The 22456-nt window shown below is 34.0% G+C and overlaps 3 protein-coding genes across 3 annotated transcripts; 2 read left to right on the top strand and 1 right to left on the bottom strand.

Moving 5' to 3' along the window:
* The first annotated feature begins 1719 nt into the window (after positions 1-1719).
* Positions 1720-2806, top strand: LOC120179258. Its single transcript, XM_039184894.1, has 3 exons — positions 1720-2105; positions 2188-2500; positions 2544-2806. Exons 1-3 carry the CDS (start codon positions 1857-1859, stop codon positions 2687-2689), a joined length of 708 nt encoding a protein of 235 aa, XP_039040825.1. The 5' UTR covers positions 1720-1856; the 3' UTR covers positions 2690-2806.
* A 716-nt stretch (positions 2807-3522) lies between these two features.
* On the top strand, positions 3523-18928 carry LOC120179262 (probable CDP-diacylglycerol--inositol 3-phosphatidyltransferase 2). The gene is made up of 12 exons (XM_039184899.1): positions 3523-3801; positions 3938-4022; positions 4114-4163; positions 4394-4433; positions 4585-4629; positions 4717-4782; positions 4873-4987; positions 5075-5131; positions 5227-5325; positions 5422-5558; positions 9528-9529; positions 18638-18928. Exons 1-10 carry the CDS (start codon positions 3729-3731, stop codon positions 5479-5481), a joined length of 690 nt encoding a protein of 229 aa, XP_039040830.1. The 5' UTR covers positions 3523-3728; the 3' UTR covers positions 5482-5558; positions 9528-9529; positions 18638-18928.
* Positions 18929-19046: 118 nt separating this feature from the next.
* Positions 19047-21619, bottom strand: LOC120179343. The gene is made up of 2 exons (XM_039184966.1): positions 21207-21619; positions 19047-20135 (listed from the first exon to the last, which is right to left on the bottom strand). Exons 1-2 carry the CDS (start codon positions 21522-21524, stop codon positions 19296-19298), a joined length of 1158 nt encoding a protein of 385 aa, XP_039040897.1. The 5' UTR covers positions 21525-21619; the 3' UTR covers positions 19047-19295.
* Positions 21620-22456: the final 837 nt, after the last annotated feature.

Here is a 22456-nt window from a genome sequence, read left to right as displayed (position 1 = left end):
CACATGGAGGGGCCACCCTCTTTACACTCTCCATTGGTATCAGCAGTCACCATTGTTTTACGAATGCAGACGGAAATAACGCTTTCATATTAAAGATTTCGCCTCAGCTGACACCCAGTATTCAATTATGTATATATGTAAATGTAACAGTGCTTGCGTTTGGCCTTGGGAACTGTGTATGTTTAACCAAGGTTTTCTCTCATTTTTTCTTCATGGAGTTTTCTCTTGAGAATCTTGCTTGCATTGGACAAATTTTCCGTGATTTGGGATCACCATTGGTGCATGTGGTGGAGTAGCAGAGACAAAGAGTGACAGATGATGTTGGGGGGGGGGGGATAAAAGTTTGTAGATTCTCGATGCCAATCAATCCATTTTTCTTTCTACATTTTCATGAACAATTTCTCCTCTGCCGTTCATGTCCAGTTTCAGATTCTCTTTTCCAAATCAAATTTCTACTCAATCAAAACCTATTATATTATATTAACTGCTAACTTAATTTTATACTTTCTATTTGTTTTGAAATAAAATATAAAATTAAATTGAGTTACATCTTATCGTTTATATTTAATTATAATAGACACGGTATGAATTGATCAACTTCAGTATTTAAAGAGACTATTTGGATACATTTTCAAATAATTTATTTAGCTTAAAGTGTTAATGGATATTAAAATGAAAAATTAAAAATCGTTAGTTAACAAAATATTAATCTTACAAAATATAAATTTATTTAGCTTAAAATGAAATGTTAAAAATCAGAAGTGACTATTTGGATAAATATTAATATATTTTTAAAATATTCATGTAAATATTAGTTTATAAAATTTAATTAAACAGCATTTTTAATAAATAATTAAAAAAATCTAAACCCCGCTCACGCCTAATTCTAATTTAATTATTAAACACATTGTCAAGTTTATTTTGATTTTTGAGATAATTAAGTTTCAGTTCAGTGTTTAATAGAGTCCATAACTGACCCAACAGCATTTATTTTCCGCGTGTATACGAAATATATACTACTATATTTTTTTTAAAGATATGTACTGAATTTAATTATAGAATCAAAAATCAATCCTATAATATAATTATACGATCCCCATTTACTTAACGAATCTATAAAAATTAATTATTTTATTCTACTTTAATAAATATTGAAAAACGAAAACTGTTATCATAAGCTTATTATCATAAACGAAAATGCACTTATATTCTATAATATCGTATACTTGATGAAATTAATTATATTGAATGACCTTAATATTAAAATAAAATTTTGTTTTTGAATTGAATAATTATATTTATAAAATATATAATTAAAAAATTATAAATAAATATTATATTATAATTAGTTCAGATTATTAAAAATTATAATTATAGAAAATATATAATAAATAAACGAATCCGGTCTAAATCTCTGAGTCAGTAGGTGTAGTCACAAAATCTGCATGTGTACGTCGATGCTTAGCACGTCCCATACGTGGCATCGGCCATCATTGTTAGAGAAAAATATGGCAGAAAATGGCATCCTATGCGCTCCGTCTTTCCTTTTCCAGTCTTCTACCAGTACTTAATTATTATCCAAATCAAATCCCATTATTTTCTTCAATATATATATCTATATATATATACACACACAACCCCCCTCACTCTCTTATAAATACACACCAACACCCTCTGCCATCATTTTTGTTTTCATATGTCCATTGGGGAGTTTAGGAGTTTCTTTGATCTGAACTGCAACAAACCCTTTTGAGTTTTCGCTTCTGGTTCATGGTCAGAACGAAGAGATTTGTGGATTAAAAGAAAAAAGTTGTTCGTTTTTGTTTCTGTGGTTGAAGAACAAATAAAGGAGAAAAATGGCTGTACAGGCGCAGTTGTATTCTGATAACATCGGCTTTCCATTGTGCGGTTCTTTGGATTTGATCGACAACAATGGCTGCGGTTTCAATCAATACGGTTTAAGTGTTCAACAGTTATATCACTTAAACCAACTGCAACAAGAACAACAGCAGTTTCAGTATATTCGAAACCAGCAGCAAAGAAATCAGAATCTTGAATCCAGGATGTTTAGCCAAAACGAGATTGATCAGTTCATCAAATCACAGGTTAGCAGAAAATGATAAATAAACTATCGATCTTTCTTTCTGAAGGTCTTGCCTTTTGTTCAATTGGGTTCCTTTTTTTCAGAATGAGAGGCTGAGATTGTTGCTGCAAGAGCAAAGGAACCAACAATTTGAGGTATTGGTGAAGAAGATGGAATCGAGGGTTTGTGTTTTACTCAGAGAAAAAGACGAGGAGATTGCGAAGGCGACGAATAAAGCAAATGAGCTGCAAAATCTGTTGAAGAGAGTCGAGATGGATAGCGAGGTGTGGCAAAGAGTGGCGCACGAGAACGAAGCGATGGTTTTCTATTTGAATAACCGGATCGAACAGCTACGAGAGCAAGCCTGTAGCCGGGTCGACGATGCAGAGTCTTGCTGCGAATGCGAAGAGGAGCAGAAAGAAGCGATGGTTTTACCGGCGGTCGTCGCCGATGACAACGGAGAAAGAAGAATGGTTTGCAAATGCTGCTATTATCGAGGTTCGTGCGTTTTGTTCCTTCCGTGCAGGCACCTCTGTTCGTGCAAGGAATGCGCAGTTTTTCTTGATTGTTGCCCCGTTTGTAGAACAGCCAAGAAAGGTAGCATAGAGGCATTGGTTTCCTAGAAAAACCAAATTCCTGGAAAATCCAAAAACAAAGTCTGATGGTGATGAAGGATGAGCAAAAGTAACCCATGTAATTAAACAAGCAAAAATAGAGAAATGAACTGAGCATACATTTACATGAATTTTCTTTTATGAGATTATTTTCAATTTACTTTGATTCCTGAGATTGTAAAGCCAGATTTTTCCAGGGATTTATTGACAATTCGCAGTAAGAAATGGAGGCCTGATTAACAAAAAAATTCTGGAAATCTATCATGTCCAAGGGGATGAATCTTCATTCTATTCGCTTGTTTATTTATTTGTTCATCAAACCTTGTTATGGTGCCTTACTTCACAATTATATTGGGGTAAATATACATTTAGATACCTTAACATTACTTCAGGCTTCAATTTGATACATGAACAGTATCTTGGTCCAATCAAATACCTCGAATTGTTCTTGGTTCAATTTGTACATGGGTTAAGTTTATTGGTTGGAATTGAAATTTGTTCAAATTGGAAATTAAACATAAAGATTAAATTAGAGTATTAAAACTTCTATTTACGCTTAATTTATACAATCTATACTATTTGAGATTGGAATAAAATTGTATTCCAACTTTACAATAATTAATTGCTATATTTGCTGGAATCTCTCGTTATCTAATTATAGAAGATGTTTATAACAAATAATCAAAGAATAGATGAAGGATTATTTGGGTAATTTACTCTGAAAGAACCATATTTTCGTTATTCTGCAACCAATCTTAAAGATTATTGTTTCCCAGTTGTGATTAAACAAAAACTAAATATTTAAGCAAGGAATCAGTTCAAATCTTTTGCTGCAAAGGTAAGGGCTTTCACAGTTCTCAGATTCGTATTTTTCTTCAATAAAAATCCGCACTTGACTCAAAAAACTTCAACTATTTGCTCCTCCAGGTCGTACCCAGATCCAATTTCTTCATATTTAAGCTAATCATTACTCTCAATTTCTTTTAACCCATTGTTTTTCTTGCAGGTTTGATTCTTACAGATAAATTCTAATGGCCAACAAGTATAAACCTAAGCCTAAACCAAGCCAACTGCCTGTTTACCTCTACATTCCTAATATTATTGGTTAGTTTCTCTTCTCAACTTTTGAATGCTTAATGGATTTTGAGTTTAAAAGCTGTTTGTGGCTATGCATGGCCAATTCAATCTTGAGTTGTTTCAAGTTTGAACTTTTTAAAGTGTTTTCGTTTTATGGTTTTAGGTTATATAAGAATTATCTTGAATTGCTATGCTTTTGCTATATGCTTTTCCAGCAAAAGGCTTTTTTCTGCTCTCTATTTTCTAAGGTGAGAATTGTATCTAACATACCAAGCTTTGTCTGCTTTTGAGAAGTTATAGAATTGGTAGACTTGAATATGATTAAATTTGGAATTGCAGCTTTGTTTGTGATGCTGTGGATGGTTGGTGTGCTCGTAAATTCGACCAAGGTATAACTTGTACTCATTTTTATCTTTAAAAGTTATGAAAGTAGTCCAAGCAATAATGTGAAAGTGGCATGTATGCTTTCTATATTTAGGATCAAATATAGCATATTGAGGAACTTAATTACTTCAATTGTCATTCTTTGTGGGATGCTAAAAGGAAGGCATGCCACGTTGAAGTGGCTCGCTAAGATACAAAATCTTATTTATTTTTTTCTTCATTCTTCTTGGCTCAGCATCGACATTTGGAGCTGTTCTGGACATGGTAACAGATAGGTACACAACCTCTCTCTATCAGTGATAGACATTAAGTTTTTAGGATACCTTCACGTATTTTTCTCTTTTTTCTCAATGAATAATGCCGTAGAAATTTTGAATTACGTGGTTGTCTACATAGTGATTCTTCTCACTCGGTTCTGTAATTCAGGATTAGCACTGCTTGTCTACTGGTTATACTTTCCCAAGTGTATAGGTGAGTTTTATTCCATTCATCCATTTGTATTTATATTGCCAAGCTGATATACTTGTGTTATGCCATATCTGTCACATTTCCTTGCAGGCCTAGCTTGGTTTTCTTGTCTTTGCTAGCCCTAGATATTGCTAGTCACTGGCTGCAGATGTACAGGTTGCTCTTTTCCCTTGAAATACATCTTTCATTCCATTTTTTTTACTCGGCTATGTTTTTTGTCGTGAACTCTTCATATTTATATTGCAGCTCACTTCTAGAGGGTAAGGCTAGTCATAAAGACGTGAAAGACAGCTCCTATTGGCTTTTCAAGCTTTACTATGGGAACCGGATGTTTATGGGTTATTGTTGTGTGGCTTGCGAGGTAATTATAAATATATAACCCATCCCGTCTTCTGCATAGTCTTGCTTTTGGTACTTGTATATTGATCAAGTTATCTCGAGTTTACAGGTTCTTTACATAGCATTATTTCTTATTTCGAAGAACCATACGGAAGATTTGATGGATGTAAGTCTGGTTTATCGTGTAATGCTTTCTTTCCCATTTGAAGGGCGGATTCCTTTGCATTTTGATTTCTTATTGCTTAATTTTTCTCATTTCAGGTTGTAGTGTTTACCCTGAAAGAGGGTTCACCTCTTTCTGTTCTTGTTGGTATAAGCTTATTTGGATGCTCAATCAAGCAGATCATCAATATTATAAAGGTAGCCATATATGTCTTATAACTTAATCGAACTTGCATCAATTTATATAAGATAGGGTATGATCTGGATCTTAGTAGAGTTTATTTGGTGTTTCAGATGAAGTCAGCAGCAGATGCATGTGTGCTTTACGACACTGAAAAAAAGCAGAAGCCATAGCCAATTCGAGTTTCCAAGAGCAGAGTTTTGTTCCTGGCATCAAGTGCGTAAATCTGTGACATTAAGGTATAGATGGTGTAGACACCCGTTTTTGTCCGGGTCTTTTTTATATATTATTATTATCGTTATTTTAATTATTATTATTAGCATTATTATTATTATTTTATTTACATATTACATTTTGTTTCCAGGCCCAGTACAAAGATTCCGGAGCCCAACACCAAAGCCCAATATGCTAATCCAATCATTAGACCTGGACTCTACCCACTGGACTGTGACCTAACCCGATGTGGCCCGTTTGGGAAAACCCTAAACACATTAGGGTTTTAACCCTAACTCATCAGCCAGCCAGCCAGCCGCCTCTGGCTATTTAGCTTCCCCAGCCTTGCGTGGTCTTCACCGGTCACTCCCGAGCCGAGTGAGCCGCCGCTGGTGATTTCTCGAGCCACTGCCAATCTCTCCAGTCCATCCATCATCCACAGTGACCCTCAACAGTGAGATAGTAGAGAAATCAATTAAAAATTAGAAAAAATCCAAGCAAATCTAATTAAATCCAAGAGATGACAGCATGAGTATAGGGATATCATTCCCTACGAACTCAACCATCCATCAGTTAGAAGATATCAACACATGCATCAATAAAAGAAAGAAAAGAACCCAAGAAAAAAAAAAGAACCGAGATCCATTCGAACCACAACCGAGAAGAAAAAAAAGAGGAGTAGGAGAGGATAATACCTTCATCGGAGGAGTGCCGGAAAGCCAAGTGGTCGCCGGAGTTCAAAGCTTTCGAGAGGTATAATCTTAGATCTAGGGTTGTTAGGTGGTTTTTAGATGAAAATGGTTTAGGTTTCGGGTAAAGGAAGGTGAGGAGATGCTTTTGGGACCATCTGGTCCCTCCGGCCGCCGTGCCAGCAGTCGTGCGTCGCTGCTTGCTAACGCAAGCTCAGCCGGGTCCCTCTCTCCGATGAGAGGAGTTTAAGAGATTTTTGAATCTCTCTCTCCTCTCTATTTTGATAAGAAATGAGAAATGGGGATGAATGGGTAAGCAAGCCCGATTTTGGGCCTTATACATCATTAGTGAAACGACGTAGTTTCACAGGGGACCTTATGTGTATTTTAGCTTGCGGGGTAACTACAATCTAGGTCCTTCCTCATCTGTAATTTGTTATTTTGGCCATTAATGGAAATGCATTCTATTTTAATTTCAAGCTCTCATGTTTCATATTTCTATTTTAGTCCTTATTATGTGTTATATTATTTATTTATTTATTGCTAATGTTCGACTCTGGTTTTTATATTCGTAAATGTTTCATTTTCGTCCCTGTCTAGTTATTATGCATTTTTGCTAATCTTTCCGATTTTGTCTTATATTTTTGTTTTATTTTATTTTAATCCCCATTTGTAACTGCAATTATTATGAGAATATTTGAATGCGGTCATAGCATTCATGCAAGTTCACATTCTAGTCCATGTTTGTTTGTGTTTATTATTTATGGTGTTTTTGACTTCTGCTTCAATGTTTATATAACACTCATTTTGGTCCTTGAATAAAGTTTAGAATATAAAGACTTAAATCCTATAGGTTTAATTTTATTTTATTTTAAGTCATTATATGTTGATTCTGAAACATCTATGTTTATGGGTTTATTACACATCTAGACTTTTATTACTTTATTTTTGTGGTTTGGTCCTATCCTTAGTTTTACTTTAATCTTAATTAATCAGGTGCACTACAATTTGATTATCTCTAAATATGGTTTTGTATTCTCTTGTAGATTGCTTGCGTTTGTTTATATTTTTCGTTTATTGTTTGTATCTATGATATTATATTTGCATGCATGTATGTATTTTACAAATTTTGACCTTATATCTATTTATATCCATGTATATGATGTAAATTTAGTTTGATCTCATTTATTTATTTATTTATTTATTTATTTATTTATTTATTTCATAAAGGACCCGTTAGTTAATGTTTTATTACATACTTGATTATAATATTTTGCAAATATTTTATCCTTTATATTTATTAGGTATACGTGCATCTTATAAATATTTCAATATATATATTCTAATTATTTTATGTTATATGTTAACTTGTTGCTCGGAAAATTTCAAGAACAATGATTTGTAGAATGGGCGTGGAAAGCATTGCTTGATCGAAGTATTGCTTGGTCGAAGTATTGCAATCCAATACGACATTCGAACCAAATAAGGACTTGAAATAAATTAATTGTATTTTGCTAATTATTAATTCATTCCATTTTAAACATTGCAAAGGTCTCTGAATAATAATTTATTTCATTTCATGTAAATTATCAATCTTCGTTCTACATTTTATATTCGATTCATTTTTTTTTTGTTAATCAATTTATTTTGTTGTATGTAAACATCAATTTTATATATATATATTCAATTCGTGTTTTGTCAAAGAGAGAATATTTTTTACGGATAAGAAATAGTCGAAATAGTTTTTCCGACGGAAGATTACTAATTTCGAGATTTCTTTTCGAATTAAAGAATTTTCTCTAATTAATTGATTCCAAGCAAATTAATTATATTTCAATAAATGGATCATATTTTAATTTTATATTCGATTCGTAATTTCCACCATTACGACAATGCGTAAGTGACACAGTACCAATTTTGGGCGCTGTGGGGGTGTTTACCCTTCCCCACACGTAACTGACTCCCGAATCCATTAAATTGAATCTTTGGTAAACGCAGACCATCTTTGTCTTTTAAAAAAAAACTATTTTTCTTAAAATTGTTTTTAAAAGATATTTTTAGGTATTCGACCCACCTAACCTAAAGGTCGATGGCGACTCTTTTCTATTTTATTCAAATCAATTCCAAAATCACCAAATTTTCCAAAATTAAAGTCATAATTGTTTTTAAAAATAATATTAAATAATTGTTTTACAAAAAATGGTTATGACAGCTTGGCGACTCTGTTGGGGACCATTTTTTTAGAGAGTTAAGCTGTAGGTCGCTTACACATTGTCGTCTTAGTGGAAATTATAAGTTTGAGTACATAGTTAACTTATGATCCGTTTATTGAAGTTTTTAATTGCTTCATTTTTATCTGTCATACTAATAATTTAATCTCTGTTTTCAGATTCGTCAAGGTTTTATCAAGTTTTTTTCCTTGTTTCGTTTTCCTTTTATGTCGAAGGTAGGTACGCTCCTCCTCACACACATCACTCGCATTTGCATAACATAAGCTCTAGACACGAGCTTCGATCCAAATTAGTCAGGGTGAATGCTTTACTCTCGTAAGAATTTATTCTTCGTATGAGTTTTAGCAAATAACCCATGGGATACATACCTTATACCTTCGTAGGAATTTATTCCTCGCATGGGTATAAGGCAGTGAATCCCCTCGAATTGAACTCGTTCCGCTTGAAACCTATAATGGGTGAGGATCGAGGGTTTGGCAGCCCAAAGGGGCACCGACATCAAGGACAATTCGAGTCCCTTTTTTCCGTTAGAGCCGAAACCAAACATATAGTGAACCGTCGAACGATCACCCTAGGTATAGTCATACCGAACCTTTGTCCGTCAGTAGGTACCCAAAATAGGTGTACACGAAGGAGGAACGACTCTAAACCTTAACCTTTTAAATTTGTAGAATATATTTTTTTCCCGAATAAAGCATGCGAACTAGATACCATGCGGTTAGGGCCAATTTCTTGAAAATAGATCATTTTGGGTAGATAGCATGTCCGGGTAGGATTGTTATTTAATTGAAAGCATGTTTGGGTAGATATCATGACGGGGTAGGTGTTATATTCATCTCTGAATAACATTTTTATCCGTATAAATTATTTTACATGTACTAACTCGTTTTTCTCTTTTGTTTTTACACCTTAACTTATTTATTTTGTTTGTCATTTTTCATCCTTCTTTGCATTGCATTGCATCGTCATGCTATAATATGAAAATGTTGATCCGCAAGGGGATATCCATGAGAAAATCTTCACAAGAAGAGATAAAAATTTTCAATCAAGCAGTCGCATACACAGACATGCACCGAGGGCTTAAAGAAGTTCAGAGTACAAGAATGAGACTTGCTCAAAGATCGTGCATCATTCGAGATTGATATGATAATCCATTGATCCGAGGAGTGATCCAGCAGTAGATTTTCATCTACAATCATTCTATCACTAACAATCAAGGAGTGGCATACAGACTTCAGCACTGTAGAGACATTAATGGTGTCAGATTACAGAATGCTTTAGGGGCATCAGTTTCAAATACGAAGAGACAAAACGAAGCAGTGAGCTCAAAGATTGTGCAACATTCGAGACTAAAACGATGATCCATTGAGCCAAAGAGTAATCCAACAGTAGATTCTCATCTACAATTATTTCATCGCTATCCATCAAGGAGCGACGCACTGACTTCAGCAACGCCGGGTCATTAATGGTGTCAGATTACATATCATTGAGGGGCATTATTTTCAAGGACGAAGATCTGAGACGAAGCAGCGATCTATTTCAGACTCAGCATCTAAGCGAAGGCATGTCTGTAAAGTAGATTGTCTTGTGATGTGAAAGCTTTCATCTCTGGTGGAAATTATTCTAAGATATTCATCGTTGGGATCAACATTTTTGCATCTGCATTTGCATCTTTGTATTTTTCATCTGCATTTCATCATTATTAAAAACATGGAATTAATCTGTGGAGTATTCGATGAAGTGGTTCTAACCACATTGAGAATAGAAGTAAGAAGTTGAAACCATTACGACGAGAGCTTGTTCGGCTGGTTGTAGGATTGAGCCTTCCAAGATGATATGAGAAAAGAGTCCCCGTTCCTGGAGGTCCATGATGTTGATCTCGGGTACAACTACAACATAGAAAGCTTCAGTCATTCCGCTGAGAATTGTAAGACACTGAAGATCAAGATCCAGAACTTGATGAATTCAGGGCATGTACAATCGAAGAAAATTGGGGCATTGCATTTAACACTTGAACTGAGAGTGTTTTGTTTGAACTCGTTTTGTTATATCTTTTATATTTGCTTAAATATTTTTAATCTTAATACTTGAATTTATACTACTTTTTAAGGTTGAATAATGGAACGAATTTTAATCTTGAGTTCTTTGAATATCAAATGAATTACATATTCTCTTAATTCTTCAAGAATTATAGATTTTTGACATATGGCAAGATTGGACCTATCTTATCCCATCTAAACCAAAAATAAAATCTCTTGATTCTTTACCCTTAATAATTCATGATCACTACCAAAAGAACCAATTTTTGACATTCATTCTTTTTGAGACCTTGAAACATTGTCTTTATCTTTTTGAGACACAAAAAGTCATATCCTTACCTTTCTTTGAGCCAATAAAGTTGCACCTTCGTCTTCTTAGATGTAAAACCGAGATTTTTCTACCAATAAAACCTGAAGACATTGAGTACAAGATGTTTACTTGAACATGAACCCTCTTACAACAAGACGTGGGGCATCTCACATCAATTTTCTGAAGACGAGCATGAGCAATTGAGACATGTTGAGAGCAATAAGCGAAGAAAAAAATAGAATTCATTCAAAATAATTCTATCATCCATTAATTACTGTTTTCATTTAAATAAAAATTAATCTTGAAAATTTATCCCTTGGGGATACCTGTTCTGCAAGGACTTCTATGTATGAGATGATGAACGACTTTTTTTTTATCCCTTCACAACAGGAGAAAATATATCCCTTGTGTCCCCTTTGAGCCTGAATGATATTTTCTTTTGATTCAACCCTAACCAAGGATCACCCTCCACACTGGGGGGCAATGTGAAGGAAATCTGAGTGAAGAAAATTGATCCAAATGAGATACCGAAAGGTGAACCAGACGTAGAGTGCAAAGATCAAACCAAAGAAAAAAAAACAAAGAGCAAAGAGAAAAATCAAAGCAAAAATCAAAGAAAAAGCAAAGAACAAAAAGAGGACAAAGAACACAGACAAAGAGTCTCCTAACTCAAATGACGCATTGAGCTTCAAACCGTGAGATTAATCAAACACAATCACTCTAGAATCACTTGACTCGAAGATCATAAAACATCAAGAGAAAGACATGCGAGTATATTCAAATTGAGCAAAACAAGATCGAAGGCATCAGAGTTAATTGATCCTTGGTTCAAATACCCTTAAAACACATGTTTGGGCCTTTTATCCCTTTCTTTCATAACCCTGAACCATGACCTACATTACATGCCTTACAAGTCCCTTCTAATCATACATGGATTTCTTAGCGGAAGAGACTATCCTCATATTTCATCCCGCCTATCAGGATTAATATTTTACTTATAAAGATTTTCTAAAATCTTTAATGCATGATAGAGAAAAATAACAAAGGGGGGTTAAAGACGTAAAATTCTGAGTAACGTCTTGAAACCAAAGGAGGATTCGAGTTGAAAACCTGAAAGGGCGGCTCGAATATGAAGATTATTACATAGGAGACGATTGCTCAAATCCCTTGATGAGGCATCACACAACATGAATGAGAACATGAGAGTTGGGAGTCAGAGAACACTTCCAATAACTGAGTACAGAAGCTACTCCATCAGATCAGAGAACATCAAATAAATGAGAACACTATACTTTTGACCAAAATTAACCACTTGAGACTTTTTTATCCTTCCTTACTTAACCATCTCTCAAAGATAGCATTGATCTTGACACTTGTCAAATAGCTATAATTTACTGAAGGATTAAAAGAGTAATTAATTCTTTGATATCCAATGAACTCTTGTTTTATGATTTGTCAATTGTGAAACCTTGAAAGGAGCAATATTTTCAAAACTTTTGATTAAACATTTTTCAAAACTATTGATATTTTCAGACTTTTGAAAATAAAAGAAGAAGAAAAACATTTTCAAACAAGATAATCTCTCTGGAAGCGTATCTTGGAATTCAAAAAAATATCTATCTGAAGCTCAAGATCGAAGCTGGGGCAAGAGAAGCTAAATTTTAGGGCAAAATTTGATGGAATAAACAAATGGTCTCAGGTCAAGGTTTGTAAGAGTACACATTGGTGGAAATACGGACAAGTTGAATCAATGATAGAGTGAAGACTGCTCTCGCGATCATTCTCCTTCTAGATCGAGAAAAGTATACACATACATACATACATACATACATACATACACATACATACATGATACATAAAATTTGTATCAAACATTTTCATCATGTGTATTAAAGACATTTTTCTCCTCACTTGAGGACAAATTCAAAAAAAAAAATCAAATAAATTTCATATTGATATCTATCATAACATCCAAGATAGTTAGTCAAAAATGCATCATTATGATCTTTTCAGGAAATAAGAGCTCGGAAATAACCAGATGTTTTCAACTTGAAAGAACAATGCAATCCACATATTTGGCTTCCTGAAGTCAACAATCAGATCTTCTGAAGACGTTTCCTCAACATGCAGGAATCAATAGACAAACTTTGAGCTATTGAGATTATTTTCTTTAAAATAAAAATAAATAAAGTGTCGTCTCATTAGAGATAGTTTTCTTAAAAACAAATTTTATTTTGTCTCGCTTGAGACAACTTTCTCTTTAAAACAAATTATGTCTCGCTTGAGACATTTTTCCACAAATTTTGAGAATTTTAAAACAAATTGCGTCTCGCTTGAGACATTTTTCCTTTGAGATACAAATTTTGAATTTGATTCACTAAAAACAAAATTAATCTCACCTTAGATTGTTGTTTCTTTCAAAACAAATTTTGTCTCGCTTGAGACCTTTTCCCTTTGAGATCCAAATTTCGAATTTGTTTCACATTAAACAAAGTTGATCTCACTTGAGATCGTTTTCTCAAAAACAAACTTTGTCTCGCTTGAGACAATTTCTCTAAAAACAAATTTTGTCTCATTTGAGACTATATCTTAAAGCAAATTTCGTCTCGCTTGAGACATCATTTTCTCTCATAATACAAATTTCAAGGTTGTTGTACTTAAAGCAAAATTAATATCACTTGAGATTTTCAAAGCTGATTTGTCTCGCACGAGACATTTCCCCTTTTAACAAATCCTGAAATTGTTTCATTTGAAACAAAATAAACACTTTTGAAAACACCTTTGAGATTATTTCCATATAAACAAAATCGACAATATTTGAATCTTTTAAAACAATTTTTTATCTCTTAAAGACAATTTCTTTTGAGGAAAAAATCTTTGAGTTTGTTCCTCTTGAAAAAATCTTTGAGTTTGTTCCTCTTGAAAAAATCTTTGAGTTTGTTCCTTTTGAATAAAAATCTTGGAGTTTGTTCCTTTTAAATAAAAATTTTTGAGTTGTTTCGTTTGAAACAAAAATCTTTGAGTCTATTTATTTTGAAACAAAGTTTTGTCTCTCTTGAGACAATTTCGTGAAAAATCTTTGAGTCTGAAACAAAGTTTTGTCTCTCTTGAGACAATTTTGTAAAAAAATCTTTGAGTTGGTTTCTTTGGAAACAAAATTTTGTCTCTCTTAAGATAATTTCTTTTGAAACAAAAATCTTTGAGTCTGTTTCTTTGGAAACAAAATTTTGTCTCTCTTAAGATAATTTCTTTTGGAAAAAATCTTTGAATCTGTTTCTCTTAAAATGAATTTTGTATCTCTTGAGACAGTTTCTCTTGAAGTAAATCTTTGAATATGTTCATTTTGAAAATCTTTGAGTTTGTTTCTCTTAACAAAATCATTTTTGAGTCTATTTCTTTAAAAACAAATGTTGTCTCTCTTGAGACAGTTTCTAATGAAAAACTAACTTTTGAGATTGTTTCATTTGAAACAAATTTGGTTTCACTTAAGATGTGATCCATCTTTGAGTCTGTTTCTTTTAAAACAAAATTTTATCTCTTAAAAACAATTTCTTTTGAAAAAAATCTTTGAGTTTGTTTCCTTTGAAACAAAATTTTGTCTCTCGAGACAACTTCTTTTGAAAATACCCACCTTTGAGATCGTTTAGACAACTTCTTTTGAAAATACCCACCTTTGAGATCGTTTCTATTAAAACAAATTTTGTCTCGCATGAGACAGTTTCCTTTCAATGACATCTTTGAATCGTTTCCCTTCAAACGAATTTTGTCTCTTGAAACATTTTCTCTTAAAACAAGATCATCTTTGAGTTTGTTTCTCTGGAAACAAGGTTTTATCCCTTAAAACAGTTTCTTTTGAAGAAAAATCTGAGTCTGTTTCTTTGGAAACAAAATTTTGTCTCACTAAGATACAATTTTCTGAAAAACAAAGTTTTGTCTCTTATGACAATGTCTTAAAAAAAATCATTGAATCTCTTTCTTTGGAAAAAAATTTTGTTTCTCTCGAGACAGTTTCTTTGAGAAAAATCTTTGAGTTTGTTTCTTTCGAAAACAAAATTTACCATCATTGAATTTGTTTCCCTTGAAACAAAACAAACATCTTTGAGATCGTTTCCCTTGAAATGAATTTTGTCTCATTTGAGACAGTTTCCCATGAAACACCGATATTTGAGAACGTCTCCCTTAAAAACAAATTTTGTCTCGCTTGAGACAATTCCCTTTAAACGTCATCTTTTGAGTTGTTTCATTTGAAACGAATTTTGTCTCTTTCGAGACAGTTGCTTTTGAAACACATTATCTTTGAGCTTGTTTTTCTTGAAACAAATCTTTGAGTCTGTTTCTTTTGAAACAAATCTTTGAATCGGTTTCTCTTGAAATCATAACTCCTAAAGATGGCCAGCCGTCCTCATCACGTAGGAATCGTGTCACCCCTAGATAACTAGACGTCCTCATCACGTAGGAACCATGTTATCGCCCTTCCTAAAGATGGCCAGAACTCTTCATCACGTATGAGTCGTGTCATCCCCCGACCAGATCTCCTCATCGCGTAGGAGCCGTGTCACCCCTAGATAACTAGACGTCCTCATCACGTAGGAACCATGTTATCGCCCTTCCTAAAGATGGCCAGAACTCTTCATCACGTATGAGTCGTGTCATCCCCCGACCAGATCTCCTCATCGCGTAGGAGCCGTGTCACCCCTAGATAACCAGCCGTCCTCATCGTGTAGGAACCGAGTTATCACCCTTCCTAAAGATGGCCAAGAACTCTTCATCACGTATGAGAAAGTGTCATCCCTCGACCATATTTCCTCATCATGTAGGAATCGTGTCACCCTTAGATGACCCGAACTCTTCCTCACGTATGAGCAGTGTCATCCCCACCAACATGCATATCCAATTTATAGGAAAAAGAAAGAGAACCAGACAAAAACGTGTTGTATTGTCGTCTTTTCCCTATTCTTGTTAACACAAGAATGTGCAAAGAGGGGCAGCTGTAGACACCCGTTTTTGTCCGGGTCTTTTTTATATATTATTATTGTCGTTATTTTAATTATTATTATTAGCATTATTATTATTATTTTATTTACATATTACATTATGTTTCCAGGCCCAGTACAAAGATTCCGGAGCCCAACACCAAAGCCCAATATGCTAATCCAATCATTAGACCTGGACTCTACCCACTGGACTGTGACCTAACCCGATGTGGCCCGTTTGGGAAAACCCTAAACACATTAGGGTTTTAACCCTAACTCATCAGCCAGCCAGCCAGCCGCCTCTGGCTATTTAGCTTCCCCAGCCTTGCGTGGTCTTCACCGGTCACTCCCGAGCCGAGTGAGCCGCCGCTGGTGATTTCTCGAGCCACTGCCAATCTCTCCAGTCCATCCATCATCCACAGTGACCCTCAACAGTGAGATAGCAGAGAAATCAATTAAAAATTAGAAAAAATCCAAGCAAATCTAATTAAATCCAAGAGATGACAGCATGAGTATAGGGATATCATTCCCTACGAACTCAACCATCCATCAGTTAGAAGATATCAACACATGCATCAATAAAAGAAAGAAAAGAACCCAAGAAAAAAAAAAGAACCGAGATCCATTCGAACCACAACCGAGAAGAAAAAAAAGAGGAGTAGGAGAGGATAATACCTTCATCGGAGGAGTGCCGAAAAGCCAAGTGGTCGCCGGAGTTCAAAGCTTTCGAGAGGTATAATCTTAGATCTAGGGTTGTTAGGTGGTTTTTAGATGAAAATGGTTTAGGTTTCGGGTAAAGGAAGGTGAGGAGATGCTTTTGGGACCATCTGGTCCCTCCGGCCGCCGTGCCAGCAGTCGTGCGTCGCTGCTTGCTACCGCAAGCTCAGCCGGGTCCCTCTCTCCGATGAGAGGAGTTTAAGAGATTTTTGAATCTCTCTCTCCTCTCTATTTTGATAAGAAATGAGAAATGGGGATGAATGGGTAAGCAAGCCCGATTTTGGGCCTTATACATCATTAGTGAAACGACGTAGTTTCACAGGGGGCCTTATGTGTATTTTAGCTTGCGGGGTAACTACAATCTAGGTCCTTCCTCATCTGTAATTTGTTATTTTGGCCATTAATGGAAATGCATTCTATTTTAATTTCAAGCTCTCATGTTTCATATTTCTATTTTAGTCCTTATTATGTGTTATATTATTTATTTATTTATTTATTTTTTGCTAATGTTCGACTCTGGTTTTTATATTCGTAAATGTTTCATTTTCGTCCCTGTCTAGTTATTATGCATTTTTGCTAATCTTTCGGATTTTGTCTTATATTTTTGTTTTATTTTATTTTAATCCCCATTTGTAACTGCAATTATTATGAGAATATTTGAATGCGGTCATAGCATTCATGCAAGTTCACATTCTAGTCCATGTTTGTTTGTGTTTATTATTTATGGTGTTTTTGACTTCTGCTTCAATGTTTATATAACACTCATTTTGGTCCTTGAATAAAGTTTAGAATATAAAGACTTAAATCCTATAGGTTTAATTTTTATTTTATTTTAAGTCATTATATGTTGATTCTGAAACATCTATGTTTATGGGTTTATTACACATCTAGACTTTTATTACTTTATTTTTGTGGTTTGGTCCTATCCTTAGTTTTACTTTAATCTTAATTAATCCGGTGCACTACAATTTGATTATCTCTAAATATGGTTTTGTATTCTCTTGTAGATTGCTTGCGTTTGTTTATATTTTTCGTTTATTGTTTGTATCTATGATATTATATTTGCATGCATGTATGTATTTTACAAATTTTGACCTTATATCTATTTATATCCATGTATATGATGTAAATTTAGTTTGATCTCATTTATTTATTTATTTATTTCATAAAGGACCCGTTAGTTAATGTTTTATTACATACTTGATTATAATATTTTGCAAATATTTTATCCTTTATATTTATTAGGTATACGTGCATCTTATAAATATTTCAATATATATATTCTAATTATTTTATGTTATATGTTAACTTGTTGCTCGGAAAATTTCAAGAACAATGATTTGTAGAATGGGTGTGGAAAGCATTGTTTGATCGAAGTATTGCTTGGTCGAAGTATTGCAATCCAATACGACATTCGAACCAAATAAGGACTTGAAATAAATTAATTGTATTTTGCTAATTATTAATTCATTCCATTTTAAACATTGCAAAGGTCTCTGAATAATAATTTATTTCATTTCATGTAAATTATCAATCTTCGTTCTACATTTTATATTCGATTCATTTTTTTTTGTTAATCAATTTATTTTGTTGTATGTAAACATCAATTTTATATATATATTCAATTCGTGTTTTGTCAAAGAGAGAATATTTTTTTACGGATAAGAAATAGTCGAAATAGTTTTCCCGACGGAAGATTACTAATTTCGAGATTTCTTTTCGAATTAAAGAATTTTCTCTAATTAATTGATTCCAAGCAAATTAATTATATTTCAATAAATGGATCATATTTTAATTTTATATTCGATTCGTAATTTCCACCATTACGACAATGCGTAAGTGACACAGTACCAATTTTGGGCGCTGTGGGGGTGTTTACCCTTCCCCACACGTAACCGACTCCCGAATCCATTAAATTGAATCTTTGGTAAACGCAGACCATCTTTGTCTTTAAAAAAAAACTATTTTTCTTAAAATTATTTTTAAAAGATATTTTTAGGTATTCGACCCACTTAACCTAAAGGTCGATGGCGACTCTTTTCTATTTTATTCAAATCAATTCCAAAATCACTAAATTTTTCAAAATTAAAGTCATAATTGTTTTTAAAAATAATATTAAATAATTATTTTACAAAAAATGGTTATGACAGATGGTAGCACTGGTGTCTCTCATTCCAAATAAATAAAAATTCAGGATGACAAGGCATCCCCACTTCTCCTGTTTTAAGAAATCATCGATGCAACCAAATCACATGGCTTGCCTGCTTATGCCAAAGTCATCAGGTTTGTGTTGACAGAGTATTAAACGTGGATCTATGGCTGAAAAGTGTTGCATCATACACCTCTTTTTTTTTTTGGGGTTTATTTTGGGTTGAGACTTGAGATGTAGATTCAGCTTTCTGAAACTGAAGTCCAAGTGATTTAATTTTAAATTTAGCTGTGTTCGAATATGAATATGTATAGTGTTTTGATTATAAAAATTGCTGAACTGCAATTATACGATGTTGTGGATCTCATGACATGTGCGCGTAAGTGCTTTTTACCATCTTGCTAGGGTGTTCCACTGTTTTGATGTAAATGCATTGACCATTCAAGCAAGAAATGTATAACTTATGGCTTAACAAGCATGATACTCTAACCATAGTAATAGAAGAGTGTTTCGAAACAGTCTCACAAGGAAGCAACAAAATGGTAATTGGAGCAAAGATGCTGCTCGGATGAAATATTGCTGAAAATAAATCCGAATATCCTTTCTAACGTCTTCATTAAGTGCTAAAGAAGCTGGAGTGAATATCTTGATGTAGGGTCAGGTAGATCAATAGAGACTAAATCCGAAAAATTGGCTTACGATAATGGCTACTCCCAGAGCAATGGCTACAAGAGAAGAAGCCCATGTAAGTTTTTCTGTAATTCTTGGGACCCTATCCTTTAATGCTTGACTGCATGAGCCTATAAACACTGTATAGCTTCCCATTGCTACCACAGTTCCGAGCAAGAACATAATAAGGAATGCAGCACCATCCAGGCGAGATGGCAAAGCAAGTGCCGGCAAAACCATCATTAGTGCATCTGGCTGCAATCCGTGAACAATCCCAGTGGCAAATGTAGCAAAACCAATCTTTTTCTTCCCGACTGTAGGGTTTTCAAGTGCCTCGTAAACGCTAACATCACACTCACCATTTTCTAAGGCAACACAAGGAGTAGGAACTTCTGAAGCCTCTTTTATACCCATAGCCCCAATAACAAGCAATGTTAAGCCCACTACTCTTGTACCCCAAGTCCGGATAATTTCAATGTGGAGACGATCCTTTAGAAGTAGAAACAATAAACCAAAAATAACCTGACCGGCATCGTGGCCACAACCCCATAGAGCTCCAACAACAGCGCTTTCCATTCGAGTTCGGCCAATTGATAGTGGAGCCAAAGCAGCAAGGTGGTCAGGCCCCGATAGGGTGTGTAAGCAACCGGCAAAGAAACCAGACACCGCGCTACTAAGTAATTCAACACGTAATACTCTTCCCCCCACTGCAGCAGCTGCAGTTCCACTGGCTTTAGCACCAGTTTGAAAGGTTGCAAAAGCTGCTGGTGCAAAAATTGGTTGGATTAAGAACATGATAATGGCAGAGAGTGCTAGAAACGTCCCAGCTGTGATTGCCTGAAAAGATTTCAGAGAACTTAATACCTAATAAACTGAAAAATGATATGCTGAACGTGACAAAATGCATAACAAAAGTATCCCACTGCCATGGGATGCCTGTTTTAACAGGGATGTACAGATTAAATTACATCTATCCATTATCCACGTCTAGTATCACGCTAGTCAGCAATGGTGGATGAATCAATATTTCCAAATGCATGAGTTCTCTCAGTTCTACTACTGATTAAGGATTCCACATTCAATCACCAGCGATACCAGTAGTTGTAACACTAACAGCAATAAAATTTTAGACGGAGTTGATCATGGTATGATTAGCTCTACACAAATAAAATGGATGTGTTTTCTTTTTCTGGCTTCCATATACCACTGTTCATGAGCAAAGTAGAACTCTTCTTTGGCTTATCATGAAGTTTGACAAGATCTAATTCATTTAACAAGATGCAAAAACAGTTGGACTCTTGCGAAAGCTAGTTCCACTCCAATCTTCTAATCTATTTAAATGATTGGTCTAAATTTGCAAATGTGTGCATAATTTACCAAAAAAAATTGTGGTAATAGAAACTCAATACCCAGTTCCCTGTTTAGGGTTTTCAAAAAAAAAAATTTGCTTAGTTAAGCACCACAAATGAAAATAATGCACCAAAAGAGTACAGTAACAGAGGAAAATTCACATGGAACAGATATTGATATGCAACTCAGCTAAATTACATTTACCGCTAGCCATGTAATCACTCTCAATCATTCTTCTTCAAAAAGAGTCCATCTTTGTAACCATTGAACACCAAACTCCCCATATGATAGTTTACTTTCTGATACAATCTCTTAACCCTATAACTAGAAATCCGTAATCAAGTATTGACCAAGTCGAACTTTGAATTTAAAGCAAAAAACTTCAATATTATAACTAAACACAAATTTCTGAATCCATAGGCTGAATTGAAGTAGATATTGTTGATCAAAAAACCTCTGAAAATTCCTCAAATATTTCACATCTTTTCTTTCATCGATAAACACATGAGGAAAAATCAATTGCAAAAATTTTATTAAAAACTTGTATAGACACCATACCTTTCTTTGTGCAGAAGCTTTAATTGCAATAACCTTGAGAAAATTGAAAGTGGGTGTTAACCCATTTTCTGAGTCGACTCGCGGAGGACCGAGTGAAGACAATTCATTGCTCGGATTGGATTGAGGGTAAGAAATATGAGATGGGCTGTTATCGGCTTTGCAAGAAATTGAGATGATTCGCCTGAGTTGTGGCCGAGTGAGTGATGGAACGAAACTGGGTTTAGGAGAGTCGAATCTGGCGAGCCGAGAGAGAAAAGGAGAGGGCTTTCGAGAGATCTCCAAGGGGGTCGGAGAAGAAGAGTACAGAAGCCTTTCCATGGCTTCCCTGTAAAGTTTAAGGCTATAAAAAGGTGAAGATTTTAGCAGAGAGAGTTGAGAAATTGTTGAAGATAAAGTTTTGGAAGGCAGAAAATTGGAAATGTGAATTATATTTAGTTCTAAACCCTGCCTTATTACTATTTTCAAATTTAATCCAATGATTCAGTGGGATAAATATTATTAAAAATTATCTACCTTTATTTTATTTTAAATTATTATTTTTGATAAAAAAAAATATATGATTGTATATTATATTTATAATTGTAATTGTATTATAAGTATGCGTTTAAAAAATTAATTTTGTAATTAAATTAATAACAAAATATTAAGTAAAAGATATCCTAAAATTAATAATAACAATAACTAACAAAGCATTAACTAATTTATTTAAGTGGTTAAAAGGAATGGTTGTCGCTACTAAAGGTGATTATAAAGTAGTATATATTTTAAGTACTCTCAACCATTTGACAATGAATGTTTAATCACCATTCCAGTCGTTAGTGCTCGAACACATGACCTTTAAAAATAACAACGGAATTACAAGATGATTTCGAAGAAAACGGTTCTATAAATCATCTGTGTTCACATTCTTGTTGGATCATGTACGGAGACTAAAATATGTCGTATCATCTATCCGTCTTTTAAAAAAATGTCATATCGTGAATTGCCTTCTTCAAACACTATAATTTCTTTTCTAATTGAAAAAAATAAAAAACAATCACAATACATATTTTTTTCAATACCTTATCTTAACATTTTTGCCAACAAAAACGAATATGTATTTGTGCAAATTATAACTAGTCTTAGTGCCCATTGAGTTGATTATTTTATGATGCATTGGTGCCATTATCCATGATTTTGACTGCCCTCTTCTCTCTAATCCCATTCCGTGGCCTAATTTGTGTCCACGACAGGTTTGCTTAACCAGAAAT

This window comes from Hibiscus syriacus, unplaced genomic scaffold, assembly GCF_006381635.1.
Source record: "Hibiscus syriacus cultivar Baekdansim isolate YM2019G1 unplaced genomic scaffold, ASM638163v2 tig00112411_pilon, whole genome shotgun sequence".
Lineage (NCBI taxonomy): Eukaryota > Viridiplantae > Streptophyta > Magnoliopsida > Malvales > Malvaceae > Hibiscus > Hibiscus syriacus.
This window is presented reverse-complemented; position numbering and strand designations above follow the sequence as displayed.

Bases quoted from the DNA above. Each gene is read 5' to 3' on its own strand.
- LOC120179258 (XM_039184894.1), top strand. From the start codon at position 1,857: ATGGCTGTACAGGCGCAGTTGTATTCTGATAACATCGGCTTTCCATTG. The intron at 2,106-2,187 runs GTTAGCAGAAAA...CCTTTTTTTCAG, and splicing joins ATCAGTTCATCAAATCACAG to AATGAGAGGCTGAGATTGTT. The intron at 2,501-2,543 runs AAGAAGCGATGG...CGATGACAACGG, and splicing joins CGAATGCGAAGAGGAGCAGA to AGAAAGAAGAATGGTTTGCA.
- LOC120179262 (XM_039184899.1), top strand. From the start codon at position 3,729: ATGGCCAACAAGTATAAACCTAAGCCTAAACCAAGCCAACTGCCTGTT. The intron at 4,023-4,113 runs GTGAGAATTGTA...TTGGAATTGCAG, and splicing joins TCTGCTCTCTATTTTCTAAG to CTTTGTTTGTGATGCTGTGG. The intron at 4,783-4,872 runs GTTGCTCTTTTC...TTTATATTGCAG, and splicing joins CACTGGCTGCAGATGTACAG to CTCACTTCTAGAGGGTAAGG.
- LOC120179343 (XM_039184966.1), bottom strand. From the start codon at position 21,524: ATGGAAAGGCTTCTGTACTCTTCTTCTCCGACCCCCTTGGAGATCTCT. The intron at 20,136-21,206 runs GTATGGTGTCTA...AAATCTTTTCAG, and splicing joins AAGCTTCTGCACAAAGAAAG to GCAATCACAGCTGGGACGTT.